Consider the following 27167-nt stretch of genomic DNA (forward strand, 5'->3'; position numbering starts at 1 on the left):
TGAAACTATTATATGTCTAAAAATGATAAGATACCTGGATGTGCTTCAGTACAGACTTTAAGATAAGCTGATAACTGAACAAGTTTAATCCAAAGTAGCCATTAAAAAACTGAAAAGGGGAAACATTTGAAAAGAATGGATCAAAATTATTAATGGTTCAAAAAGATAAAGGACAAACTAGGAGGCTTCAGTGGCCTGAGGCCAGGTAGGGAGCAAATGCAAAAGAGTAGATTTCAGGGCAGCTGGGGAGAGTTAGGTGACACATCAAGACACAGATGAGAGCTGGCTATCAACTGCAATGCCCAGGGGCAGTGACCTGGAGGAAGCTGGCTGTGACAGGACACCTGGACTGGAGCATGTTGCAGGGGCTGCTTGGATTCTTCATTTACCCTGCCAGGTGGTTGCTGAGAAATTGCTCAATATAAAACTACAGAGGTTAAGAACACAGATAAGCTAAGATATAAAAAATTTTGCTCAGAGCAGAAAGCTCAGCAAATACCCCAGGGACCATGTGTGTGAGGGTTTGTGTGCTACTTCAGAGCTCCACTGTCAAGTCTCCAGTCAGCTTGTGGTACAGCCACGGGGCCAACACCACAAGAGCTGGCCCCTCACTCTGGCCTCTTTGTGTCACCCATACCTGTTCCTTCTTAGCTTCCCCATCTCTCTCAGGTGCTCACAGCTCTAGATCTTTCCTATGCCGGCTTCCTGTTACTTCTAACCACATCCCTGCTGTCATAGTGATTCTCTGGCTTCACGCCAGACTTCTTGTCCTGCACCTCATATAGGGTTTCTTGATTAAACAGTTTCAAGATGTTCAAAGTAAATGTCCTGCATGGTCCTGACAGCTTCTCCCAGCACCCATGAAGGGGGCTTTTCAGATCAGGTTCTAACCAAGTTGCCCTTTAAGTTAATTCTGCAGCTTACTCCAGGGCTGTTATATATCTGTGTTCTGCCCATGCTGCTTGGAGTTCCCTGAGCACCTTTGAACCTAAAGAAAGGGTATATGGGGATGTCCATGTCTGAACATTAGCAAATCTGAGGCCTAAAGGGCAACAATCAAACCACTCTGTCTCTGGGGCACTTTCTCCATTTACTATAGTCTGTGAAAGGGATGTATAATATTTTGGGCAGGCATTGAGATTTTTTTTTTTAAATTGAAGCTACCATAAAACACAATGTAAGTCATTTCTGAGTGTTGGAGGACTTTAACAATTGCATTTATGAGCTTTGGTGTTCCAAGAGAAAAAGGTGATCAAACCAAGGACACTCTAAATGATAAACTCTCTAAAACCTTCCCATGTTATCCTGGGAATCCTTAGTTACTTTTCTACCTTTGCAAGAAAGGAATTTCCATTTCCCACTTCTGAGATTTCAAACTCCTGGTCAGTCAGGGCCCTGTTCTGCTGACTAAGTCGGGGTGTGTGTGACACCAAAGGGCCTCAGGGGACAACAGGGTCCCATGGCATAATTAATGGACAGAGGATGGAATACAGCTGGTGGCGAATGCACAGGTTCCTTTTGATCATGACAGTTCCAGTGAAATATGCAAAATGTAGTTAAAAAAATTCTAGTGCTTGGCCCTGTGTGCTGGAGAGGGACAAAGGAAGGGTCATTTTTCCAGAATTGAGAAGTATCATTCATCAGGGATGTGAATTCTGGATCCATGCCCAGGCTTTAACCCTACCGAAGATCACGGGTGACAAACAACTTTCTACCATAATATCTAGTGACCAACTATGTAACACCATACTTCCTACAGTTATATAGAGTTGTCCTCCATGTCTACAAAGGACTGGCTCCAAGTTCCCTCCAAACATATCCAAATCTGGGGAAGCTCAAGTTCCATATATAAAGTCAAAGTATTTGCATCCTCCCCTATGCTTTAAATCATATCTAGGATACATCTAATACCTAAAACAATGTAAATGCTACATAAAAAGTTGTTATACTGAACTTTTAAGGGGATAAAGACAAAAAAATCTGTACATGTTCATTACAGATGCAATTATTTTTCTGAATATTTTCCATCTAAGGTTGGCTGAATCTGTCAATATGGAGGGTTGACTGTATATAAATTCATCCAAAAAAGTCACTACACTTCTATTATGTACCTAACCTGGGGAATAAAGATGTGTAAGACAGGGGCTACAGCAACAGAGAAACTAACAAATGTATCAAAGCTTGTGCCCAAATATGCCCAGAGACCAAGGAGGGAGGGTCATCAGAGGTGGCTCTTGTCTGATTTTCTTCCAATTCCTTGAACTCTTCCTCCTCTCTCCTCTCACTTCTTGGATTGCCTGAGTATGGGCAGCTCCCTGAATGTGCTCCAGCCCTCCTGCTCCTCTTTGGCTTTCTTGTTAATTTCTCTTTCTTGGACTTAACAATCACTCTCCTGTGCAGACAACTCTTAAACCCAATTCTCCCTCCCCGATCCAGACTCACATTCAAAACTGTCTGCTGAGCAACTTCCTGGAATTTCTAGCCCAGATACTGGACCCTATGGGCCAACTTTTGAAGTTTCTTAGTTCTTAATTCTAGTTGAATACTCCCACCATCACCTTGAAATGGATAGACATGATCTCTGAGCCTGAAACCTCCAAGCCACTTTTGGTTTGCTTGACAAGTCATTAGTTGCTGAGTCTGGGGTTTTGTCCCTTAAAAAGCTCTAGTGTCTATTTCTTCTCCATGCTCAGGCCCACTTCCTGGTTTAGACCCTCTTTATTCAGCACATGAACTATCAGACTGTTTTTCTGCTGCACTGACAGACTAATCACCACGTGAGAAGAGCCATGGCCATTGAGCACCACCGTCTATTGGATATGCTCACGCTCAGCAATTCAAGACCCTCCATGATCTCACCCTAGTGCTCACTATCTCATCTCACCTTCCTCTTCCTCTAAAAGTATACTGAATCCAAGCTCCTAACAGCCCCACTCCTGCAAGTTCCCATCACCTCTAGCAAGGTGTTTACTGATTTCCCTGGTTCTACTCTGGCCCCACCAGTCAATTCCCCATTTCCAAGATTGTTTCACTCCTCTGCTTCAATCCCTGTTATGCTCTGAAAAATATCCAGACCCTCCAGGGTCCCAATTCCTCTTGTTCCCAACAGCTTTCTCAGGACCTGCCATCCTGCCTCTTTACCCCTCCATCATGGGAGTCTCACTCTTGCTCCCTTCTGCCTGCAGCTCTCTGCCCCTCAGGTTCCTCCAAGCTGGCTTTCCTCAAATGCCATCTCCTTCAAGAGACCTGCCACACCCCCAACTGAGACTCTCTATGACATGATTTTATTCTCTCCTGCACACATACTGGTCCCTGGAATAATCACATTTGTGAGTTCACATGGTCTACCTGTATGTTGGATGGGGAGAGATCCAGTCACTGCAGGGAGGTCTGTTACAGCAAAGTGTTGCAGATGATTGCCAGTTACCATCTGTGTCTTGATGTGTCAGCTAGATCTCTCCAGCTACCATACTGTCCTACAGAACACCCAGTGCACACTGCAGTGCCTAGCATCACAATGTGTTCAATGAAGTTATCATGCATGAAAAAATAAAAGCCTACCCTATGAGCTTTCTGATATATTAAAACTCAAATCTCTCCTTGGCTCTAATTCACATCTTTGCCCTGTTGTTAAGGTCTCACCTATGTGTCAGGTTGTCAGTGCATGGAGGACGGTGTCTTATTATTCTTTGCATTCTTACCCTCACCTACCCAACCACACGTATGGCTAGCAACATGAATTTACATGTTCAGTAAATTCATTAGAAATGATGAACTTTCATCGTTCAAGCTGAGCCACAGACAAAAAAAGTGGGAGTTAGAATTCTTTTTTTCCAAAAAGGTCTCTGCCTCTGTCTTCTGGATCCCCAGTCTGACATCATTTCCTCCCCCAACCAGAGGCAGTTTACTTCTCTTGAATTGGAACTAGAACATCCTTGTACAGCTTTTTTTTTTTTTTTAAAGTGAACCATACTTCATTTTATTAGCAGTGTCAATGTATAAAAAGATAGGTATCTTTTTCATGATGCGAGATCATTTTCAATCAGCTGTAACATCTGCCCACATATCTTCACCTTGAAAATGCAACATTTCAAGCTTCAGTCTGTATGGATTATTCCTCTTTTACCTCCATAATTTTTGTGCCAAGTCTTCTTGTCATTTGCTTTGAATTCTGTTTGGTGCATCTCTCAAGGCTTTTGCACAGATCCAGGGTGCAGCTGAGTCTTGTGACTAGACTGCCACCACGACATGCTGTGGCAACAGTGGCGCACACCGGGCTGAATGGTGAGAATGCCTTTCCTTTGGCTCATCCAGGCAGTCCTTCTTGTACAGAATTTTATGGTCTTTGGATGTTTTCCTTTTTTTTTTTTTTCCCCTTTCTTTCCTGGTTGGAAGAAATAGTACTTGCTTTCTTCAACTTAGTAGCTATCTTCCAAATCCTGCCTCATGCTATCTCTTTGGTTGGAGGGAGGCCAGTGACTTCTTGTTTGAATTTTAACTGAATGCAGATTTCAGGCCAGCTGCACAGCTGTCGTGTCAGGATTCACTGGGTTCCTGGGTGATTTCCACCAGGGCCTGTAGTACTCATCTTCCTCTTTCTTGACTTCATTCTTGTTTTGCTAAACTACACATAATTTCTCCAGAATGAATGCATGGAAAATAAAATTTCAGAGTTCTTCCATGTCTCAAAATTATTTTGCCCACATGCTTGTTTGATTCTATAATCATCTCAATTTTCTGTCAGGGTCAGTTTTTCTGTTTATTTTTCTTGGTCTTTCTTGTCCATGCTGCTGGTTTTCTCCAAATAGCTGATAATCTCTAGTTGCACACTCATTTTGGAGAATGAGGAACAGAAGGATGGGTGGAGGGAGACCTATAATTGAGGGTGGGCAGTGTTGCATGGTAAGTTTCCTTTTAGGACTGGTGGGAGGGAAGCTGGAGTGTACTCTTAAGCTAAGAAGGGAGAGTGGCTTATTTGAACAATAGAGGCCACATCTCCTGCTCTGAGTTTTTTTGAATAGTTTAACCCATACTTTAGAAGGGAGTCCCTTAATATTTTACCAAGCAACTGCCATGATCTGCCTGCAGGCCCGAGCATGGGCAGCCATATGGTATGCAGCCCGTGTCTCATCTTACTATTTTTAACCAACTCTCACTTCTAACCACCATTCCCAAGTCTAAGGCTCTTAACCTCTGCTCTGATTGCAATTCTCCATTGCATCAATTCTGGCTTCTGTTGCTCTACTCCATCGATGATACTTCCATCCATGTTGACCTCTGGAAAGGGGTGGAGAATTTCTTTTGTTTTTCTTCATTGCTACAGTTTGTGCTTGCTATATATTATTTTATCATTGTGGTTGAGTGGCGTTCTGGATGGAAATGGTCATCCATAAAGGTTTGGCAACCACAGGCCATTCACTTTAGTTACCAGCCATAGGGTCACAAAGTAGCAAAAGCAGCAAGGAGGAGGACATTATTGAATTATAAGCCTAAGTATGCATGCCTTGTACCCCTTCTTCACATAGGGTACTCTGTGGCCAGAGTCTCTTACAATTCTCTTATATTCCACCAGATAGACCCATATTCCACCAGTAACTCTAGTTACTGGGTAGACCTTAGTAAACAAAATGGGAGACCAATAAATATTTGAGAATGAAAATGGTTCATTGACATGCACTCCAGACTCTAGAATCACTAAAGTCCTAAGAGCAGGTGATTCATTCACTCATCTACTCAACAATTTCTCTTTTTTCAATATGCAGTCAAAGTTTTTCTTGGGAGCCAGCTCATAGGGGAACATATATTGATCAGACATACTTCCTCCATTGAAGAATCTCACGGCTATTTTGGTTTGGTGTTTATTGGTATGATGTACAAATTGTGGTCCCAAGGAAATATGCCCCTAATCAGAGTAGACTGACTACAGTGTGCATAAGCTAACAAAGCATTCAAGAAAATCAAGTATATTTGGTTCTCGGGCATATTTGGATCTATTCCCTTCAATGGTAACACCATGTGTCAGTTTGACTTACCCATTTTATGTCAGTAGTTCCAGAAGCAAGTTATATATATATATATGAGACTTATTGTCTTGGGTTTTTTGCTTCTGGAGGCCAATACTAGAATCATTAATGATAGGATTCCTGATTTATAGGGCATGCTGAAAAATATGTTTGTTTCTTCCCCCAATTCCCTCCCACTTTTATGAGTGCTGTTAAGTTTAATTTCAGCATGTTAAGTAATTTGTGACTCACTGAAGTGAAACTTAACTCAGTCCTAATAAAAATGGAATAAAATGGCATTTCCATGTTTCATATTATGGTTTGAATCAGCCAGCTATTTGGAGCTTAGTGGAATCTACTCACAATGCCATTTTGGAGCCTTGCATCCTACCAACTAGTTACTACATTCCCTAAAATTTCCCAGGATTCCTCTGCTACCCTAAAATAGCAAAATTTATAGTTTCGGGGAACACAGGGAAAAGAGAGTAAGCAAACCGTGGCAATATTTTTGTAACTGCTGTCCTACAGAAAATGTGGAGTTTCTACCTTTTATCCCTTGCAACTAAATAGTTCATCTGTGAATAAATACAGTTCCTTTGCTCACTAGATTTCTTAGATTTTTTTCTTAAATTATGATTACTATTATTTTCCTTAACCAATTTTCCTTGCCTTACTCATTCTTAAGTACCACAGGAATGCAGATAATTCCATTTTGGCAATTACTGCAATGAGGCATAAATACTGTATTTGTATTTAATTTACAATCTTATTTAAGTATGCTCAAAAATTTCGGATAAAAATTCATTCACTACACCTTTAAAAATTTGGAGTTCTGTGAGATTTGACTTACAAGCAAGCTGAGGTTAATCTTCACCTGTCTAAAGAAAGAATAGTGTTAGAAAAATGGCAGATGGTCTAAAACTTTTTTCAGAAACCACTGTTTCTCAGAGTTTTAATCTCATGAAGTGGTTGCAGGCAGGTACTGCTGCCACTTATGGGGAGGTGGCCTTTCTGAAAGGATAAGTGGGCTGCTTGGAGGCAGCTGGTCAACAGGGCACATCCATCCAGAATGTAGCCTCCTCACTGGCATGGTGATGCGATGGACAAGCATAAGATGCCATGGAGCACTGTGAAAGATGCTGTCATCTACATTTCTGTCCCCACTGACTCTGTTTGATTAGTATAGGCCCAGTGCAGGTGACAACAAATGCAATGATGGTGACAGTGGCTGAGGCACTGGAGTATGATTAGAAGGGGGTTCCATGGGGATGGAGTAACATCTGGGAATGGGAAGACATGTGCCCTAATGTCACTTCTATCACCAATGTGATTGGCAATGGACTGACTGTTTGTGCCCCCTGCCCCCAACATATATGTCAAGTTCCAATGTGATAATATTTAGAGGTGGGGCCTTTGGGGGTGATTAGTTCATGAGGGTGGAGCCCTTGTGAATGTGATTAGTGCCTTTATAAGAATAGACCACCACATGAGGACACAACAAGTGAGCAGTCTACAACCTGGAAGAGGGGCCTTAACCAGAACCAACCATGCTAATACCTAGATCATGGACTTCCAGACTCCAGAACATTAAGATATAAATGTCTGCTTTTTGAAAGTCATTCAGGCTGTATTCTGAAAGGTATTCTGCTGTAGCAGCCCAAATTGCCTAAGACAGACAACACAAAACAGCAGAATGGGCTTGGGTTTCATGTGCCAGACATCCACAGACTTAAGGCTACTCAAATGGCATGTGTGACATTTTGCCCTTGTTCCACTGACTAGAGAACTGACAGTTCCACTGTCAAACTACAGGGATAATTCCCCAGATAAAAAGGTTGGGATTAAAACAAAGGTCATGGAAGAGGCCCATTGGCATAGACCACTAGGAGCTGAAATTATGTCTTGCATAATTGGCTAGAGAATTTCAGGTTTCTGAGAAATGTCTCCCTATTGGCAAGAATGCTGTAGAAGATGCTGGCAAGGGGTCCAGGGCTGCTGAGCTGGTGCAGCTCTAAATGTATAAAAGCTCTGATTTGGGAAGTTGTTAGCAAATGCATTAGGTCATTAGTCTGTAACACACCAGTACACAGGGTGGCCCAGGGAAGTGTGCAGTTTAGGAAGAAAACAAACCCTGCACTTAGCTTGCTGGCAGGCTTACTGATAACTGTCAGCAATACCTCTTTTCAGTAGTAACCATACGAGCGCTGTTCCTGTTGTTCAAGGGGTAGGTCCTGGAACATTCTTTGCGGCAAGGAAGCAGCCCTGAGCACCCCATTCAGGAACTCATTGCTGTCTCCTTTCCTGGTAGGTTGCCTTGCCAAGACTCTCAGAGTCAAGTGTTTATTGCCCACACTTATCTATATCTGGTAACAAAGCCAGGCGGTACCAAAGGGGCCTGGATATTGGTTGGTTTTCCCCTGAAACACTTCACTTAAGGACTGGCTTGGACTCTGCAGGAAAAAATCCACTCACATTGAAATGGTTTGCTGCAGGAACATCCAAGCTGTTGTCTTTCCATTTATTCCTTCCTTTTGTTTGTCATCACTCACAGAACACTGAGGTCTACAAACTCTGTTAGGCAATGGGGAAGCAAAGAGAATAATGCAGATCTGCCACCTGCCTACATGGGCCAGTGGACCCAAGGCTCATTCACTGGCTTGTGTACAACCACAATTAAGTGAGGACAAATGTGTCTCCCTCCACGACTCCAGGGATTCCCATTTTTTTCAAATGTCATTAAGATTTCTTTGAAACTAAGCATTAATGATTGGTGTTAGCGTTGGAAGGTGTGGAAACTGAAGTAAGAAGAGCCATGTGGTTTCTGGGAATTGGTTTCTCTTTTCCTAATAATATTGATAAATAGAATTTCCTAATTCCTAGATGGCCCTCAGCAGGTGAACTCCTTGATTAGATTCACAAAGGGATTGGTGTATGGAGGCTAAAAGAAATGTGAAAATTGGAAGCCTTGGTCTTCCATCCTATACCTAAGGCATGGTGATTCTGAGCCGCCATCTCCAACAGTTCATGGTAGGCTCACCTGCTGAGACACAGTTGAGGGAATGTGGTTATAGCCATGATAAGACCAAGCATCTGCAGCTGAGGAAGGAGGGGTTCCCTGTGTGCTATGCTCTGAATGTTTGTGTCCTCCAAATGCCTGGGTTGAAATTCTCACTCCCAAGGCGATGGTATCAGGAGGTGGGGGTCTTCAGGAGGTGATTAGGTCATGAAAGTGGAGCCCTCATAAGGGGATTAGTACCCTAATAAAAGAGCCTCCATAAGAGCTTTCTTACCCCTCCAAGGACAGAACAAGAGTCACCATCTACAGACACAAGCCCTCTTCAGACACTAAGTCTGCCAAAGCCTTGATCTTGGACTTCCCTATCTCCAGAGCTGTAATAAACTTCTTTCACTGATAAACCAGTCAGTCTACGGAACTTTGTTTAGCAGCTGCAGTGGACAGACACAAGGGCTTCTTCATATGCTCAGATTGATTTGAGTGGTCAGGAGATGGCACCTGTGCCTTAGCCCTCAGAGCACTGGACACTGTTAGCCTCTCAACCCTGCCTCCAATCCCAGCTGCTGCAACACATCAGGAGATGCTTATTCTGATGAATGAACAGGGAGCACAGAGTGACTTCTGCTCACCAGGCTAGAAGCACTGAGACTAGGTAGTGCACAGCAGGTGGCTGTCAGCTCTGGCAGATTTAATGTAGGTGGAGGTAGTGTTTCCTTCCTTCCTTCTCCTCTTTCCCACCCTCTTCAAATTTTGTTTGTGCTCTTTTAATATTGATCAATGTTCTAACAAGTCATGGACACCCCAAATCAAGACAGTTTTGGGGACTATATACCAATGAGTGGCATGCTCCCCAAAGCCAGGCAAATCCACCTTCCTGGATATCACCTGCAAAGGTGATTGCTTAGTTTCATTAAATCTTTTGCAGCTAAACAGAACACAGCTTCTCTATTCATCCTCCATTCTCATTTTAACACCTACCTGTTCTTTTTTATGGTCATGATGTCTAAAGCAATTTTAAAAGCTTTGAGATGGTTATGCTGCTGCTATTCTTTCAGGCACCTGATTCCTTCTGGACCCTATGCTCAGTCACTGCCCAAAGCAGGGCAGTGGGGCAGGTACTGCTAGCTGCTGGAAAGAGCACTATCAGGTGTCTCCTTGAGAAATCTACTCCCCCAACCTCCCAAGGTCTTGCTTCTACCATGAGCCCCACTTAGAGAGAGGGATCCTCCCTCCAAGGACCCACAAAGGACACAATGAAAAGCATATCACCTGGCACCTGCCGTGCACGCAGAGGTCAGTTTCATAGGGTCCACAGGGAGTGCCATCCAGGACCCTGTCAGCCACCAGCAGCGGGGACTCCTTCCCAAGGGGTGAGCAGTAGAGCTCACACGGCTTATCTGAGGAGGGAAAGATTGGGAGATGTTGACATGGGGAGGCGCATGTGGGTCTTGTGGGCGCAGGCACACGTGGGCAATGGACAAGCCCAAGGAAGAGATTGGCAAGGTAAACAAAAGTCACTGCAACTTAGTGCACATCTTCAGAAATACGTACCAGTTTCTTTGAACACCTGACATAGCACATGGAAAACCACCCTTAGGCTCAGGTAACTGACAGTGTGGGTTTTCTCCCGATTCTCTTTATTCTTTGCAAATAAACACACCAGGCTGAACAAAGGTACCGCTGTGAGCTAACCTCTATGCAAGCTGACTGTGCGTCAAGGGTGAGCCCAGGAGCCACTGCTAGAGGGGTCAGGGAAGGAGGGGAAGGTGAAGAGAATGCCCTTGGGCAGGTGCAGTGGGCTCCACAGGGTCTCCATGATAGTGGTTCTTGCTAAAAGCTTCAATGTTGCCCCAGCTTCTGCGTAACAACTGCAGAGCTATACTGTGAGACATAAAGGACCTGGAAGACACTGAGCAGAAGCAAGGTACAGAAAAGCAACACAGAGGCCACTGGCTATGTCAACAGGCAGAATGGAAACTCCCGTTCCTGATGCTCCTAAAACCCGGTGAATTTCCAGCTCTCCTGAGTTTTCCAACTCTCACGAGTTTGCCTAGGTTATTTCTTCTGCCTGCAATCCATACTTGGCTTCCTAGAAATCTGCTATGATCCCAGAAACTTCTAGCCCAGAGCTCTCGCTTCTCCTTCCTTCTCTGACGTGGAGGACAGACACCTCTATGTGTAGCTTCCACACATCTCCATTAAAGCCCCTGATTGTTAGTCTATTGTCCTATAGTTATTTGAACAAATCTCATACATAAAAATATTCTTACAAGGCAGGCTCCATTGCTAATGGCATGGAAACAGGATGAATTTTAATCATATGTTGAGCACCCTGTTCTGAAAAATCCCAAATCCAAGATGCTCCAAATGGAAAATTCCACACCTAACCTCATGAGGTGGCAAGAGTCAAAACACAGGCACCCTAAAAATATTGTGTAAAATTACCTTCAGGCTATGTGAATAGTAAACACTAATCCCATATTTAGATTTGGTTCCCATCTTTAAGATATCTCACTGTGTGTGTGTAAATATCCCTAAATCAAAGAAAAAAAATCTGAGATTTGAAACACTTCTGGTCCCAAGCATTTTGCATAAGGGATTCTCAACTTATGCCTTCCAACTGAAGCACTGGTGGGATGGGAGTCCTTGGGGGAAGAGGGACCAGCCTTTCATGGTCTGTCCCCAGACTGGGCCCAAAGCCTAGGCTCACAGAAGGTCTTGGTAAATATTTTTGAACAAATTATTAGATTTTGTTTTCTGTATCTGAGCAAGAGGAGCACACCTTTTCTCTCACAGTGACCCAACCCTAATGCTGTTTATAGTATTATTTTACAAAAAAAAACCTTTAGAAAGTGAAAGACCTTTATGCTGCCTTGCTGGGCCTTTGTCTCCACTACCAGCCTTCCCCAATGGGTCCTTTTGGTGGTTTCAGTTGAGCAAAAGCAGGGGTAGAGAAGGGCTTCTATAGCTGATGTGGACTTGGAGGACCTTGGCATCTCAGTTGCAGGGTCCTTGTCATAGAGATGCTATCTTTCCAGGTCTCTGGGTCTTTCCTAATTGGATGACAGTCACTCATTCAGAGGGAGATCATCTTAAAGAACTAGAAAGAAGCTCCAGGGATTTGAAGGAAGTGCTTGATTCAGTTGTTTCAGCTCATTGTGGGGGCATTCTGTAGACTCTGCTGGGGAAAGAAGACCGAGTAAAGCATCCTTTGGCCCCATGGACAACTATGGAACAAATCCTGGATCAGGTAAAATGTGGCAAGTCCCATGAGATGAGTGAGCTTTGGAGGGCTGGATGTAACCTAGAAGGAATGACTCATTTCCTGTGCTGGCAGGTTGTGGGTGGCTGTATCTCCATTCAGAGGGATCGGCCCAAGGAAGTGGCCAGTGGAACTATGGAAGGTAGAGACGTAAGTTGAGATCAACTTCTGGGAAGCTTGTCTGACAAGATTACTGAGGTGTTTTTTTGGGGCCATTTGAGGTTCCCCATGAGCATCTCCAGGAGTCAGTGGGGGAGATGAAGCAACACAGCTCTTGAGTCTGAAAGGTTTGGTGCGTCCACTATGCATATTGAGCTCACCCTAATGTTTTACTGTAAAGAACTGTCCCTTAATCAAAGGGGTTTGAAACTGGATGTTAATTACCTTTAGGCTGTAGTCCTGACTCAATACTGGGAGTAATGGGCTTTGAGGTGATTCATTCCACAGCAATGGTAGTGATTATGATAAAATCATAAATAATATTTATGATCAATTATATGCCAGACAGCATGCTGAGTTGCATCTACACATTTCAGGTGCATGCTGTCCACAATGCAGACAAGCACACAGAACATGTGGAGCACACAGAACGTGCATGCCTGGCCTCAATCATCAGGGCCACACCTGACCTTTTAACTCCTTCCACCATCACTGCCCACGCTGAATGCAGAACTCTTGGAACCAAAAAACATTGCTGGAAGTAAGTTACTAGGTTCACAGATATTTTTAGCTTCTGAGTATATACTCTCATTTGAGCAGAAATGGAAAAGAGATACGGGTAGAAAAGTAGAGGATATTTTGAGGAAAGTTGGGAAGACCGGTCTGGGAAGGGATAAAGGTTGCTTGTCTGGATTTTGGTCTGACAATCAGACAAGCAGAGACTCTAAAGCAGGAGAAGTAAGCTCAGATGATGGATACTGGCCATGACCTCAGGCAAGGAGGTACACTCTACCTGCACTTGACTCTCCCACCTATAGACACTGGCCTCCATGTCCCTGACAGTCTAGGATACCTGTGCTCCAGAACAGAATGCAGAGGTGTGCTTCCTTCCTTGGCCTGGATGAGACTCCCTCTATTTGTTTATCTCCTTTTCACTCAGAATTCCGAGTGATCCCCACCTCCAGCATTGTCTCCTGAAGGGAGATCACCTTTATGAAACTTGAGGAGAACTCTCTACATATTCCTTTTCGGGCTTTCATAGTTAAGAAATTAATCTCAGATATTAAAGACCCTAATAATTAACACGGGACGGTGAGTCTCAGTTTTGAGCAATGTTAATACTCTTATATTCCTAGTTATATAGAAAAAGGTCAAATCTCAAAAGTTATACAGTCACACACTTCAAAGAAAGAAACTTGGAGCATCCCTTCAGTTTCCTGCATGGCTGGTGTGTGCTGAGAAGAAATCTTGACTGAGACTGGTCTGCCTGTGGGCAGACTGGCTTCTCAGAAGCCTCCCTTTTGCCTCAGTTGATTGGACCAACTACCTGACTGGCCAGACCGATCAGAGCCTCTCTCCTAAGATTTCAGTACTGTGATTTAGATATAAAGAGATAATTTCTCTTCATAGTTGATGGATCCCAAGGAAGGCTTATACTCCTTTATCTGTAATTCAGAAATACAAAAAACTCGAAAACTTCTGGTGTATCCTTATATTTATGGCAAACACATTTGGAAGCAAAACCATCCTTGACTAACATGAGTCAGTATCTCCCTCAATGAGGCTTTCCTTAGGTTCCCTGGTTGGGATTTCTATAGCCTTACCACAGGGTGCCTCTGGGGATCTCACCAGGGATATTAATATTTGGTTGATGTGCTGTTATTACCTTTATAACCCTAAAATTCTCTGAATTTGGAACCATACTAGGCCCCAAAAGATTTGGATAAGGGATGTTGATTTGCATAAGAGGTGCTGTGGGCTGCTCCATCAGCCTGCACACAGACACGTGATGGAAGAGACAGTCTGTAGTGGGGGCAGGTAGTCAGGACTGATGAGGCCATGGAGGAAGGTCCTGACATCTTCAGAGGCCCTGGCCCCAGACTCTCATCCTGGCCCTTGGGTCCTTTGAGATACTCTGCATGTTTGCCACAGCTTTCCTTCATCCCCCAGAGGCTCAGACCTGGAGGGGTTTCTGCAGGGCCAGGGAGAAGCTGGGACTATACCACCATATTCAGACTCGGCCTTCCCTGAGCCTTCTGACACTTAGATGGGCATGCAGCCTGCTGCTGGCCTGGGCAGAGAGGACTGAACCTTTAAAGGTTTCCATGTCCATGAGATTCCACGGGGAAGGCAGGAACAGGGTGGGTTTGGAGACTGGCCACTTCAATGGGTTTCTGTCTGAAGGCTTTTCCACATAGAAATCCTTTCTAAGGAGAGTCTTTGTCTTCTTTTGGAGGTGGTATGGATTTGTGGTCCTGAGTCCCCCCTTGGAAAGTCTACCTCTGCAAGAATTCTTTAAAAAAAGAGAGGGAGAGAGAAAAGAAAAAATATTGCTTCTCCTTTCTTGAACTGTGCGTCACTCGCCAAAGAATTCCGCAGCGATAGCAATGTTATGAATAGGGTAGTCATAATGGGCTTCAGAAGAGCCCAGAGCCCAACCACAGGAATCGTTCCTATCACGGCTGAGCTAGAATTGTGCCTTTTATAAAGTGAATTTTGAGAAGAACACTTATAATCTGCCTTCTGAATTGGCCATTTATTATTTTGTGTTCACCCTTGTGAAATACTCCTTTAAAAAAGCTGGCTTCTGTTTATATTTGAGAGAGAAATGAAGCCAAATATGCAAGAAGTCATGACTATTCCACCCCAGAGGAGGATGTGTCGAGTCACTAGAGCAAAGCCCTGAACTTGGGGTCTCTCCTTCAAGGGCAAAACACTTATGGCCTGTTAGTTGTCCTTATCAAACTGGGTGGCACTTGTCAGATCAAAGGCAGTGGCACTATAGCTATAGTTAGTTATTACTTGGACAGAAAGAAACAAAAAGCAAGTGAGTGAAAAGATGTACTCTAAACCCAGCGAGGGCTCCACAGAGCCTCAGTGAGGCTTCCTGGATGGGGGATCTGAGCAGACAGAAGTCTCAGACACTGTGATGATAAGAGAACCAAAGAGCTCAGCATCCAAAAGTGGTTAGAAGTAAAGCAGAAGTTTAAGCTGGACTTGGAGAAATCTCTGGAAAAACAGACATTGAAGTGGATTTCTACATTGAATAAATGAGGCAGGAGAACTTAAAACTAAAGCAAGCAACCAAAGGAAAAATAACTTCGTGCAAAGAGCTGAGTGGAGGTGAAAAAGGGTGTCTTAGACTTGATCTCGTCTGACTCCAGTAAAGAGGGGGATGACAAAAAAGTGTCTCTATCAGGCCTTGTGGACACAGTTGCAGGTTCAGAAATAGGCTGGTTTTCATCAGAAGAGGCCACTGAGTTGGAAAAATGGCAGGCTCTCTCTGTGACTATCTTCCCAGATTAGGAATCTGAATGTGCTTGAGATGGCGGGAAGCCCCTGGTCTCCTCTTGGAGCAGAATAACATCCAGGCAGAGAGAGGTGAGGTTCTCTTTGCAAGCCTGTGCTTCCAGCTGTGCATGTTCTTTCTGGAGGGTGGAATTTCTTTTGCCCTCCTCTGTAGGAAAAGTCAAGCATGGGAAGGCTGAGTTTCTCTTGAATTCTGCTGGATAAATGACAGTGCAGCTACAATTACCCAGTCCTCAAAGGTGGTGTTCTTTTTAAATAAGGAAAATGTCAGACGAGCTCTCCAATACTTCTGAATGAATTCCCAGATGATCTGGTTGATATTACCTGCTACCACTTAGAACATCAGGTGCCCTTTCACAGTTCAGGTCAAAGTTGATGGGTCAGGCTTTTGGGCTAAAAGCCATGAAGCTGAAGCTGTTGTTGCTGGTGATGCCTGCTACCTTCAAACAGCTGTGTATATACGAACTTGTAATCGCAAATAGCAAAATGGAGATTTTAAAGGTTCTTCCCATTACAGGGAAAAAACCCAAGACCTGGTGCCAAAACATCATTCTTCCGTAAAACACTTCAGAAGTTGTCTGGAAAGCGGGCCCAGTTGCTTTAGTTCTTCTGAAGGCTCCCTCGCTCTGCACCCATGAAGTCACGGTTCCTGTCTTCTTCAAGCACTGGGAACCAGATGATGACTGGTTTATTTTCGGAATCAACTTTACTCCTTTGGAACTGTGGTTGGCTCCCTCCCCTGCCTCTTTTCAGCTGCAGGAGCTTAGACATGTCACGTAAACTGTCACCTCTCATCTTCTGCACAGCTTATCTTCCATATTCAATGAGATGATGTATGTAGAGCTAACGTGTGCCTGGCATGTGGTATGCCTGGTAAATGGGACCATATTGTCGGCATTACAACACAAAGTCTCGTTTCCTGAAGAGGAAGAGTTTTAGATGGTGGGGGGAAACACCCCAAACTAGGCCCTGAGGTCTCCTTACAATAAACAGACATCACAAATCCTACAGACATGGCCCACCACCTTGAATCTTATCAGCCATTGGAAATTCTGGCAGCAGCCTAGTTGTGTAGTCTCTTGATTTGGAAGAAAATTCTTGGAAAGAAAATGTGACCTGTGCTTATTATCATCTTTCCCAGATTCTACACTGTTCTCAAAATTTCCCCCAACACCCCCCAAGAGTAAGAGCCAATCCAAAATAAACCAAGAAAAGCAATGCAGGAAAGCACCAACATTGGAAAATAAAATAGCACATGTGTGAACACACTCCCACTCCTATAAAGCCTTATTCTCAAACTTTGTCCTTGTCCCTCAGCACATGATGCCAAGAGGCAGGCTTTCTGTACCCCCAACTTGCTGCAAATGGGGGTACAGGATGAATATGGCCTGCTGCCTTGAGAGCTGCCTTGGGAGCTCTTAGAGGGCTGGGTCACTCAAGATCAACATCCCTGCTCCAGAAGTGAAGCCATGGCTGGCCTGGGCATAACAGTGGAGCAATCTGCTGGGTGAGTCTGGGGCCGGGGGTGTGCCCTAAGAGTCTCCTTAGGTGGTTTTTATTGTGCTTGGGGGAGGAGAGAAGGAAGCCACTGTGAATTGCCATCCATGTGCCTTTACCATCAACCACCACTGCTGCCAACAGGCCCTTCTTCTTGCTGCTCAGTCGGTCATGTGCTTGGCACTGCTGGTCTCGGAAGCTGGGCAGACCCTTGGGACAGGGTAGACTCTCGCAGACAGCATGCTCCACACTGGCACCCGGGCAGTGTGTGCCTCCAGGTCCGGGGCTAGAAGGAAGAAGGTCTGTGTTAACCAGCCAGTTCTGTGGAAACAGCAGAGACACTCCACAGCTGTCCCCCTTGCCAGAAGAAGACAGAGGTGGGAAAAGATTCCTAAAGCAACCGCTTCTGCTCTTCCAGATCATTCTGGGCAACCCCAGTCACACACTGAAGGCAAGTTTAAGTGAACCAGTAGAAACATGCATCCAAGGACTATAAATCAAGGTCATGTGGAAACAGAATATAGCAAGTATCAGTTTGACAAAGATGCTGAACTTAAACTTGGCATTATGTATGTAATATAGACAATTCCAAGGGAAATGTGGTGGTTATCTTTTTCTTTTCTTTCTTTCTTTTTTTTTTTTTTTTTAACTTCTCTGAAATGTTTAAATAATTCCTAGGGATACTCTGGAGGTCACCAAGTTTAGGATGAGTAAATAAAAGCTCTCTTTTACTTTATAATGAAAAGAATCAGAATGATTAATTCACAAGCTCATGGGCTTTTGGTGGAGATCATTTAGATCCTGGCTGTGCCCCTTCATCAGAGCAAGTGAAATCACACAATGTCAATGCCACGATCTTGAGTCCCAGGTGTTCTGTACCTAAATGAGATTCTAAGCAATGCTGGAGATTGGCTGGGTTCACTGGCCAAGTTCATGTGTGTGAGAGGCATCAAGATAGAGCACCAGAACACTGATCTGGCTGGCCAAAGCACAGCTCTGCCTAGCTTCCTGATAAGGCCCTGGGGTGCTGTCCTTGGAGGACTCTGTCCAAAGCAATCTGTAATGGTTTGGATGTGAAGTGTCCCCCAAAAGCTCATGTGTGAGACAATACAAGAAGGTTCAGAAGAGAAATGATTGGGTTGTAAGAGTCTTAACCCAATCATTGATTTAATCCCCTAATAGGGGTTAACTGAGTGGTAACTGAAGGGTTAGGGTGTGGCTGGAGGAAGTGGGAATTGGGGCGTGGTTTTGAGTATACATATTTGCATCTGGTCAGTGGAGTCTCTCCTGCTTCCTGATCACCAACATGTGAGCTGCTTCCCTCTGCCACACTCTCCTGCCATGATATGTAGACCTACCTCAAGCCCTGAATAATGGAGCAGGCCTTCTATGGACTAAAACCTCTGAAACCGAGAGCCCTCAAATAAATTTTTCCTCCTCTCCAGTTGTTCTGGTCAGATCTTTTAGTCCCAGCAGGGAAAAACCTGACTAAAACACAACCTCAGTGGTTCCATTTATCTTCATGATGCAAAGATCATTAGGATAGAGTAAGATTTTTTTTTTTCACCCTATGCTTTTGATTGAAATTCAGCATAAGAATGAAAAGGGCTCAAATCACAACTGTTCTGTTCCATGAGTTTTCACAAACTGCACATACCTATGGGCAGCATGACATTTTGGACACATTAATTGATTCTTTTGGGATATGCTTTTCCCTTTGCCATTTCTCATGTTCAAATGGCAGGGCCACCCTGTGATCATAGTTTTAGGAGAGAAATATAAAAGCAGAAGGTGGTAGAAGTCTTCAGGCTTTTGTGTCATAAAAGTTTACAGAAGAGGTCAGTGAGCTTTTTACAAATCAAGAGCCAGGGAGTGAATATTTTTGGTTTTGTGGGTCTTACAGTCTCTGTTGGAACTACTCAACTCTGCCACTGAAACACAAAAACAGCCAGAGGTGATAAGCAAATAAGTTGGTGTGCCTGTGTACCAATAAAACTTTATTTACAAAACCAGATGATAAGCCAGATTTGCTACGTGGACCATAGTTTGCCAGCTCATGGTCCACACAGATGTCTTACAGAAAACATCTCAGGTAGAAGGAAAGGTTCCCTTCATACCTCTCTGTCCTCATATGTGTTAGAAGGCAGACCCTTTTCCTGGGAGTGAAAGGAGGCTGGTGATTTCATAACCTGGCTCTGTTGGGAGGCTCTGAGTTCTGGTCTCCAAGTTAGGCTGAAGTTAGGCAAAGGCCAAACCTCTAAAAGGTTTATGGGATCTGAGAACAGAAGGTCCTTGTGTTCTGTTTCCTGCCTAGAACACCAGGCAGGCAGCCAGACCTCCAGAAAATGATTGCATAGTATGTTTAGGCAGATTGAATGTCAGACCACCTCCCCAACAACTCTGGATCCAAGCAAGGACAGAATGGATGTACCCCTGTGCCATAAAGCACTTTGTGGAAGAAGAGAGGGATTGGACCCAAAGAGCCACAGAGGCCAGCAGGGGAGACATCTCCATAGCAACAGGGAAGTTTCCAGGACTGGAGCCCAGGAAGAGATGAATAATGTAGCAAATGACTTATGGCAAGATGCTACTAGTTACTAGTTTGTGTCCCTCTTGCCCAAATTCATGTTGAAGTCCTCACCCCCAGTACCTCAGGAAGTAACCTTATTGGGAAATAGGTCATTGCCGATGTAGTTAGTTAAGATGAAGTTGTAGTGGGGTGCAATGAGCCCCAAACCCAATATGACTGGTGTCCTTATAAAAAGGGAAATACAGAGACAGATACACACAGGGAGAATGCCATGAGATGAAAGCAGAGAACAAGGGTAATGCTTCTATACTCCAAGGAACAACGGAACATGCCAGCAAACTACCAGAAGCTAGGAGGAAGGCATGGAAAAGGGTTCCATTAGGGTCTTTGAGGGGACCAGCCCTGATGACATCTAGATCTTGGACTTCAAGCCTCCAGAACCATGAGAAAAATAATCTCTGTTGTTTAAGCCTCTTAGTATGTAGAACTTTGTATAACTTTGTTATAGCTGTCCTAGTGAATGAATGCATGAGATGTAACAAGGACCAGATGCCTTCTCACAGATTATAGACGCAGACTCGGGGAAAGTGGTGCAAAGACTGAATGATTTAGGACCCCAACATGGACTGGAATGGAGTTAAAAATATAAATTTGGTTGGTTTCCAAAAGAATAAAAAAAAAAGATACAATTCCTATTACAAGTCCTATATTTGATTGGTTTCTAAAAGAATATAAAAAGATACAATTCCTTTACAGATCCTGTTGGAGTATGGACTGTTATTTGTGCATTCCATGTAATTAACTTCCTGAGTTGTCACTGAACTTCATTTCACCTTAGGTTTTATCCATTTCTATCAACTGATTTCTCCAGATTTACATCTGACTGACCCACTTATTTACCCCCTACCTACACCTATACCTACACCTGCCAGTGGGTAGGTGGAGAGGAAAAGAGTCATGACTTAACAGAGGTCCTGGATCCAGGAGAATGTAGTCCTAGGAAGCAGAAGACCACATGATGCCATGTGTGCTTCAGGATGCCTCCCTCCGCATCTATCTCTCCTTGTCCAACCTTCTCCCACAGTAAGTCTCCTTCCAGCCCCCTTTCGAGTTTACTGCACTATTATCCCCATTATTACTGCACTATTATCCACCCTTAACTCCCCACCATTCCTGAGGCTGTCTATACCATACATTTATTTCCTACCTAGAGACTTTCCTCATTTTATTTGGGTCTATACTAAGCAGCTTACCATCAATCAGTCATGTGAAATGGTGAGCTGGGTGCCTGTCTCCCTCCTCAGTCTTCCACAGAGAACCCTGCACAGGATGGTCTCAATAAACAGTAGACTGCATTCAACTGTATTATTAGAACTTATCTTACAATGAACGAGGAGGGGGAATGAGGGAGGAGTCAGAGAAGATGGCAGAGGAGAAAGTGCCAGGAATCTCTCTCTCGACCTAGACAACAATTGAAAGGGCAAAAACTGTCTGAAGCAACTATTTTTAAATTCTGAAGTCTATTTGAAAGCTTGCAGGTTCCAGGAGAAAGCTTGGCTAGTGAGTTACAGTTAATTTTGGTTAATGTCAGCTTTTAATGTGGTAGCAGCTACTATTCATCCTCATCTCCCCAGACCCATGGTAAGCAGCCAAGATGTACCTTGATGGAGTCAGGGCAGAGGATAAAGACCTTACCCAGTTTCTGTGTCCTGAATGCTGCTTTTGATTGCAGAGGTACAGACAGAGAGGCTGACTGATACTGTTACACCCTTATCAGGTAAAGCAGCTTCCAGAGAATTTCAAGGAGCAGCACTTTATTTTTTCTATTTAAGATACTCAAGGATTAAACACAACTGAATATTCAGGAGAAGTCAGAATGCCATGAGGCATGGTCAGGAAAAGATTCATGCCAAGAAAAGACCTGAGGAAGCCTTAAGCTTTCACTTCAGGTTGATTCCTGACATGGCTGATACCATCCAACCATAAAAATAAAAACTACACAAACACATCAAATCCAAAGTTACTATAAAATTTAAATTTTCTCAGTTAAAAAAAATCACAAGGCATACAAAGAAACATAAAAGCATAGCTCATTCAAAGGAATAAAATACATCAGCAGAACCATCCTGAAAAAGCCCAAATGTTGGACTTAGTAGACAAACACTTTAAATAACTGTCTTAAAGATAGTGAAGAGCTCAGGAAAACATAGAGGAAGACAGGAAGATAATTATGAACAAAATGAGAATAAATGAGAACTAATAAATGGAAACTTAAAAAGGAAAGAAAAATAAAATTTACAGGAGTTGGAAAGTATGTTAGCCACATGAATTCTAAGCAGATTTTAGCAGGCAAAAGAAAGAAGAAAAGTGAACAGAGGAGACTTGAGGAACATCATCCTAATGTACACATCATGGAAGTCTCAGAAGGAGAAGAGAGAGAAAAAGGGGTAAAGAGATAATTTAAAGAAACAATGACTGAAAACTTCCTGAATTTAAAAAAATAAATGAATCCACAAAATTAAAAAAAAATCAGCAAACTTCAAGTAGGATAAATATGCCAGGGCCCACACTAAGAACTTTAAAATTAAACTGTCAACAGACATGTTGAAGCACCAAGGGAACAGGGAAATACCACAGACAAGGCATCTTCAATAAGAATGTCAGATTTTTTATCAGGAACCTTGGAGGCCAAAACACGCTGGGCTGATAAATTCAAAGTGCTCAAAAAATAAAACTGCCAACCAGGAATTCTATAGCAGCAAAATTGTCCCTCAATAATGAGGGGAAAGGAAGACATTCACATGTGAACAAAAATTGAGAAAGTTTGTTAGCAAAGAACTGCATTATAAAAAATGCTAGAGGGAGTCCAATGTCAAATGAAAGGTTTTAATATGCAAACTGGAAGGCATATGAAAATTAAAATCTCCAGTCAAGGAGGCTCAGCTTTGTTAGTACAGTGCACTAGTGACAGTGAAGGAGGAACAGGCTTTCTCCCTGATTCTGGTATGTGATCTCTGTGTGCGGTCATGGTGGCCTGTGGTGCCTGCTACCTCCCTGGGTGCAGCATCCTCCCACACCCAGATGAATGGCTTTCAAGTACACTGCCCCCTTGGGCAGATTCCCATCCTTATCCGAGATGCAGCTTCTTCCCTTGGACACTTTTCACTGACACCCCTGACTTCCCAGAGAGGTCCACCAGCACAGCTCTTCTGCAAGGCCCCTCCGCCTCATGCAATGGGCCCCAGCTGCATCCTCTCCAACAAGGTCCATGAAGTGTCAGCCCTGGGTGTTTGTGAGGGGGAACACCCTCATCCAGATTTGTCCCTTACTTGTGTGCTCTGCCTCAGACCTGAAGACAGGCTGCTCCCTGGGTCTGCCCTTCCTGTATTCATTAACATTCTTTTTGCCTCTTAGCAGCTAATTCCCCATTACTCCAATCACCCGTTAGAGCTAATGCCTCTTTAAATGTTCTCTGTTCAAAATATACATGATCCAAGGAATTTACTTTTTCCAAGTGTTCCTTGGCGTCATTATTTTGAACAACATGGGTAAAGGGAGGAGCTACCCGCTAGCTGCATGAGTTGCTACCCAAGTGATTCCAGTATCCACACGTGGCAGGGCCCTGCATGTGGCCCCCCTTGCCCTGCTTACAGTAGGATCCCCCTCCAGTTTTGCTCTTCATGGTTTCAGTTATCTGCAGTCAATGATAGTCTGAAAATATTCTGTGAAAAATACTGCAAATAGACAATTCATACATTTTAAATAACTTTCATTATTGTATATTGCTATAATTGTTCTATTTATTGTTAATTTTAGCTGTTACTGCATCTAGTTTCCAAATCAAACTTTATCATAAAATGACTATAGGAAAAAAGTTCTGCAAATGTCTTGGGACTTATAGGATAAAGGGAGCTACTGTCTAGGACACCTAGAGCAACTGTGACATGTATCCTGGTCTTAAAACCAGGAGGAGGAGGCACCCTCCATCTGTGGCCTTACAAGCACAGAAGGAAAATCATTGTGGGGGAAGGTGTGGCTGGCAGGAAGGTCCATAAATGGCTTTCTCAAGAGTTCAGTGGGAAGAACTGCAGGAGGGGACTGACTTTACTAGGATTCCATGCTGGGTTCCAGGGACAAAGTCTTATTCATATGGACACAAGGGACTTTAAGAGATGCTGCAGTAGGGCCAGCAAGGTCAAGTGAGAGAGGACAGATCTACAAGGGGCAGGTGGAGAGCAGAGGGCTGGGGATCTCCTTCACCTGGAAGTTCCTCTGAGTTATGCAGGGTGAATGAAAAACAAAATACATCTAGAAAGGTTAAAATAACAGAGACCCTGCTTGATATGGCTAAAATAAAAACAATTAGGATAACAGAATTCATGTAGAATAGTCAGTCCTTTTTAGAGTTAAAGGTGGGTCCATGTCTTTTACCCAGCCTTTCCCAGGAGGGCTAGACGGCCCAGGCCTGTGGGCTCCACAGCACAGGCTCAGAGTCCTGCAAAGCCTTGGTGGAGGTGCCTACATGTGGAAATCTCACCCTGAAATGAGGATTGGCCACCTGACAACATGGAGGAGACACTTCAGAGAAAGAGCCACTTTTATGTAAACAGAGACCATAAAATAACTCACGAGTCTGCGTGCTGGTGGTCGGCCAGCTCTTCATAACCATGACCTCATTAAGACTGCACAGGAAGTCAGAAGTGTTACCGATTGTGGCCTTCTGATGAGGGACCCAAACCTCCAAGAGGCGGAAGTAAGAAGTATAAGGCACAAGAGCTCCTGCTTGTGGGATGGGGATGTGCATCAGTGGTCATGAGACTGGAAGGGGCAGGCTGGCTCACTGTCAGCTGGGGCACGAGGGTTTTTTAAGATGCATCTTTGATATCAATTCCCAATGTCCAGTCTTCCTTTTTTAGTATTTTCTAAATATCAGTAAAGTAGAAGCTTAGATATAAAACAAAATGGTCTCCACAGGCCCTTCACAAGATAAGAATATCCAAATGACAAAGAGAGAGACACACGCCTGCTCAGCCTCATTGCTGTTAAGGGAAATGCAAATCAAAACTTCCATGAGATGCTACAACACGCCCACCAGAATGGAAGAGTGACAGCACTGTGTGTCAGTAAGGATGTGGAGAAGGTGGAAACCCATTACAGCTATGGCAGTGGAGATGGGATGGCCACTCTTCAGGGCTTGCAGGTTGTCATATGATCACATGTGCATGCACACTAGCAGTTGATGACTTCCCTTCCATTTGGCTGACACACACCTGCACATGTGCCCCAAAGCATATGCCTGATGGTGATGAGCAATCTCTTCAAGGAGTTTTACTTTTCTGCAAGTTTAACCTTCATACACATGTTTAAAGATAAAAAAGAAGAAGCTAGAGAGACTTTGGTAGGGAACTGAAGAGATAGAGACAAGAGAGAGCTCCACCCTAAGCCCACCCCAAGTCTACCCCAAGCAGGGCAAAGATGGTTTCCTACTGGGGTGGGCAACACAATGCCTCAGACTGACCTAAGTTCAGAGCAGAGGAGCAGTAGAGGGTTGCCAAGATGATCAGGATTGTGAGGCAGCAGATCTGCCTCTTTCCTTGCAAGGGGGTGGACCTGTAGAATCGAGGTAGGATGGAAGAGAAAGATGCCAGCTGGTAGTACTGCACTTATTTTCTGCCTTGTCCTATTAAGTGAAGAAAGATCAGAAGACAAAGTCACAACAGAAGTTAAGACCCCCTTACCATCCAGAGATACAGTGAACTTAGCAGAGAGCCAGAAGTTCCAGTCCCTGATGGGGTCTGTGAGCTTCCACGAGTAAGTTGGGCATTTGGGAAGTGGCTGTGGGCTGCTGAGAGGACTCCCCAGCAGTTGACATCCTGGTACTAAGGCCTCCTCTGAAAGGTATCCAAGCAACACATGGAACTTCTACTTAAAGTATAAAAGACTTGGATTTTTAAGAACTACCCATATGAGCACTAAGTCACTTGGCAGGCTGGAAGCACACATTTGGGGTCTCATGCGAAAGAAAAAACCAATGACATAGAACATCATCTGCCCATCTCCATGCTGAGTCTTGGATGACTAGCTGCTCCCCTTTCCCTTCGTGGTGCTCAAGGGACAAGGTTGTAGGGTGATTCTGATGTATCCCAGTTCTGTCTTCCTCTCTGCTTCCTGCCTTTCACTTGCTGGGACAGACCTGATTCTTTCCACAAGTGCACCTGAGCCTTTCTCCCTAACTGCCCCTAGTTAGCCTTTGATGGAGTACCAGCATTGGAATTAGAGATGAATTCTCCACCTTGCAGCCTTTGGTTGTAATTCCCACTAACAGCGATGCAAATGGCAGGAGAGGATGAGCCTAGAAAGCTGGTGTGAAAACGCAGATGGTCCCCAGGGCCTCCCTGTCAGCTGGCAAGAATAAAAGTTCCAATAGCTGTAAAGAACAAGACTAGAAAAAAAGATGGGTGGAGCGAGGGGGACCTCTCTGGCCAATATTTTTGGACAGTGAATAAACCAGCTGCAGAAGATGAGGAAAGGAGCCAGGGACATGAATCGAAGCGGGTGGAGAGAGGGTTATGGGAGCGCTCCAAGCCTGAGACACACATAGCAGTGAGATCTGGACATCCCTGTGGAATCTTGAGGCAGCGAGCCTGGTGATTTAAGGAGTGAGACGGAGAGGACGTTGTTTTGGTCAGAATTTGGCTCCAAAGCCTCGATCAGCTGTGCTTTGTAACAATCACCACATCAGGTCATTGTGCAACTGCAAACCTGGATTTCATAAAGTGCACATCCCACGCTTCTTCAGGAAGCCCTCGAGACTGCTGCTAACCTACCAGCCGAGGCCTGCCCATCTCTTCCCATTCACAGCACTGGTGCCATGAAGGTGAGAACCTCATGGAAAGGCTACCCAGGGGAAAAGGGCACATTGTTTCCATTCTGAACTGGAAACAGAGCTACACTGCCACTGCACAGATCACACAGACTAACATGGTGTGAACATCACAGGAGCAAAACCCCCATTTCTCTCACTTGAGATAAGCAAGGCCCGGTATGTGTTGAAGCTTATTCTTGGGATGCCACCGAGACATATGGCTGTGCGCTAGAGCCTCGCTGGGACAGGGCAGGTGCGGTGGACCTCAGGTGCAGGAGGGCCTGAACTGCGCTGCCTGGCTGTTCAGAGCATTCGGGCTTCAGTGAGGTGAGATGGTAAAAGGGAAGGAGTAAAAGGGGACCTACCTAGCATTCTATCTTTTTGGTCTAATAATTTCTCATAAACTCTGCGTTTCTGAGGGAGAAAGGTATTAGGGATGTATTTTGAGGCCCTGAAGGGCAGAGATTGCTCTTCTTGGGCAAGCCATGCAGCCAGGGTGTGAGGTGGTGAGGACATTTTACAGAGGA

At 44.2% G+C, this 27167-nt stretch overlaps 1 protein-coding gene across 2 annotated transcripts in view; it reads right to left on the minus strand.

Moving 5' to 3' along the window:
* Positions 1 to 27167, minus strand: part of Adamts17 (ADAM metallopeptidase with thrombospondin type 1 motif 17) — a 346209-nt gene that overhangs the window by 95666 nt on the left and 223376 nt on the right. For both annotated transcript variants that reach the window (XM_047540680.1, XM_047540679.1), the window contains exons 13-14: positions 17365 to 17531; positions 10288 to 10415 (exon numbers count right to left, since the gene is read on the minus strand). In XM_047540680.1, coding sequence (XP_047396636.1) covers positions 10288 to 10415; positions 17365 to 17531 — 295 coding nt within the window. The remainder of the gene's footprint in view (positions 1 to 10287; positions 10416 to 17364; positions 17532 to 27167) is intronic.

The sequence above is a fragment of the Sciurus carolinensis genome, chromosome 2, assembly GCF_902686445.1.
Source record: "Sciurus carolinensis chromosome 2, mSciCar1.2, whole genome shotgun sequence".
NCBI classification, from domain to species: Eukaryota; Metazoa; Chordata; class Mammalia; order Rodentia; family Sciuridae; genus Sciurus; species Sciurus carolinensis.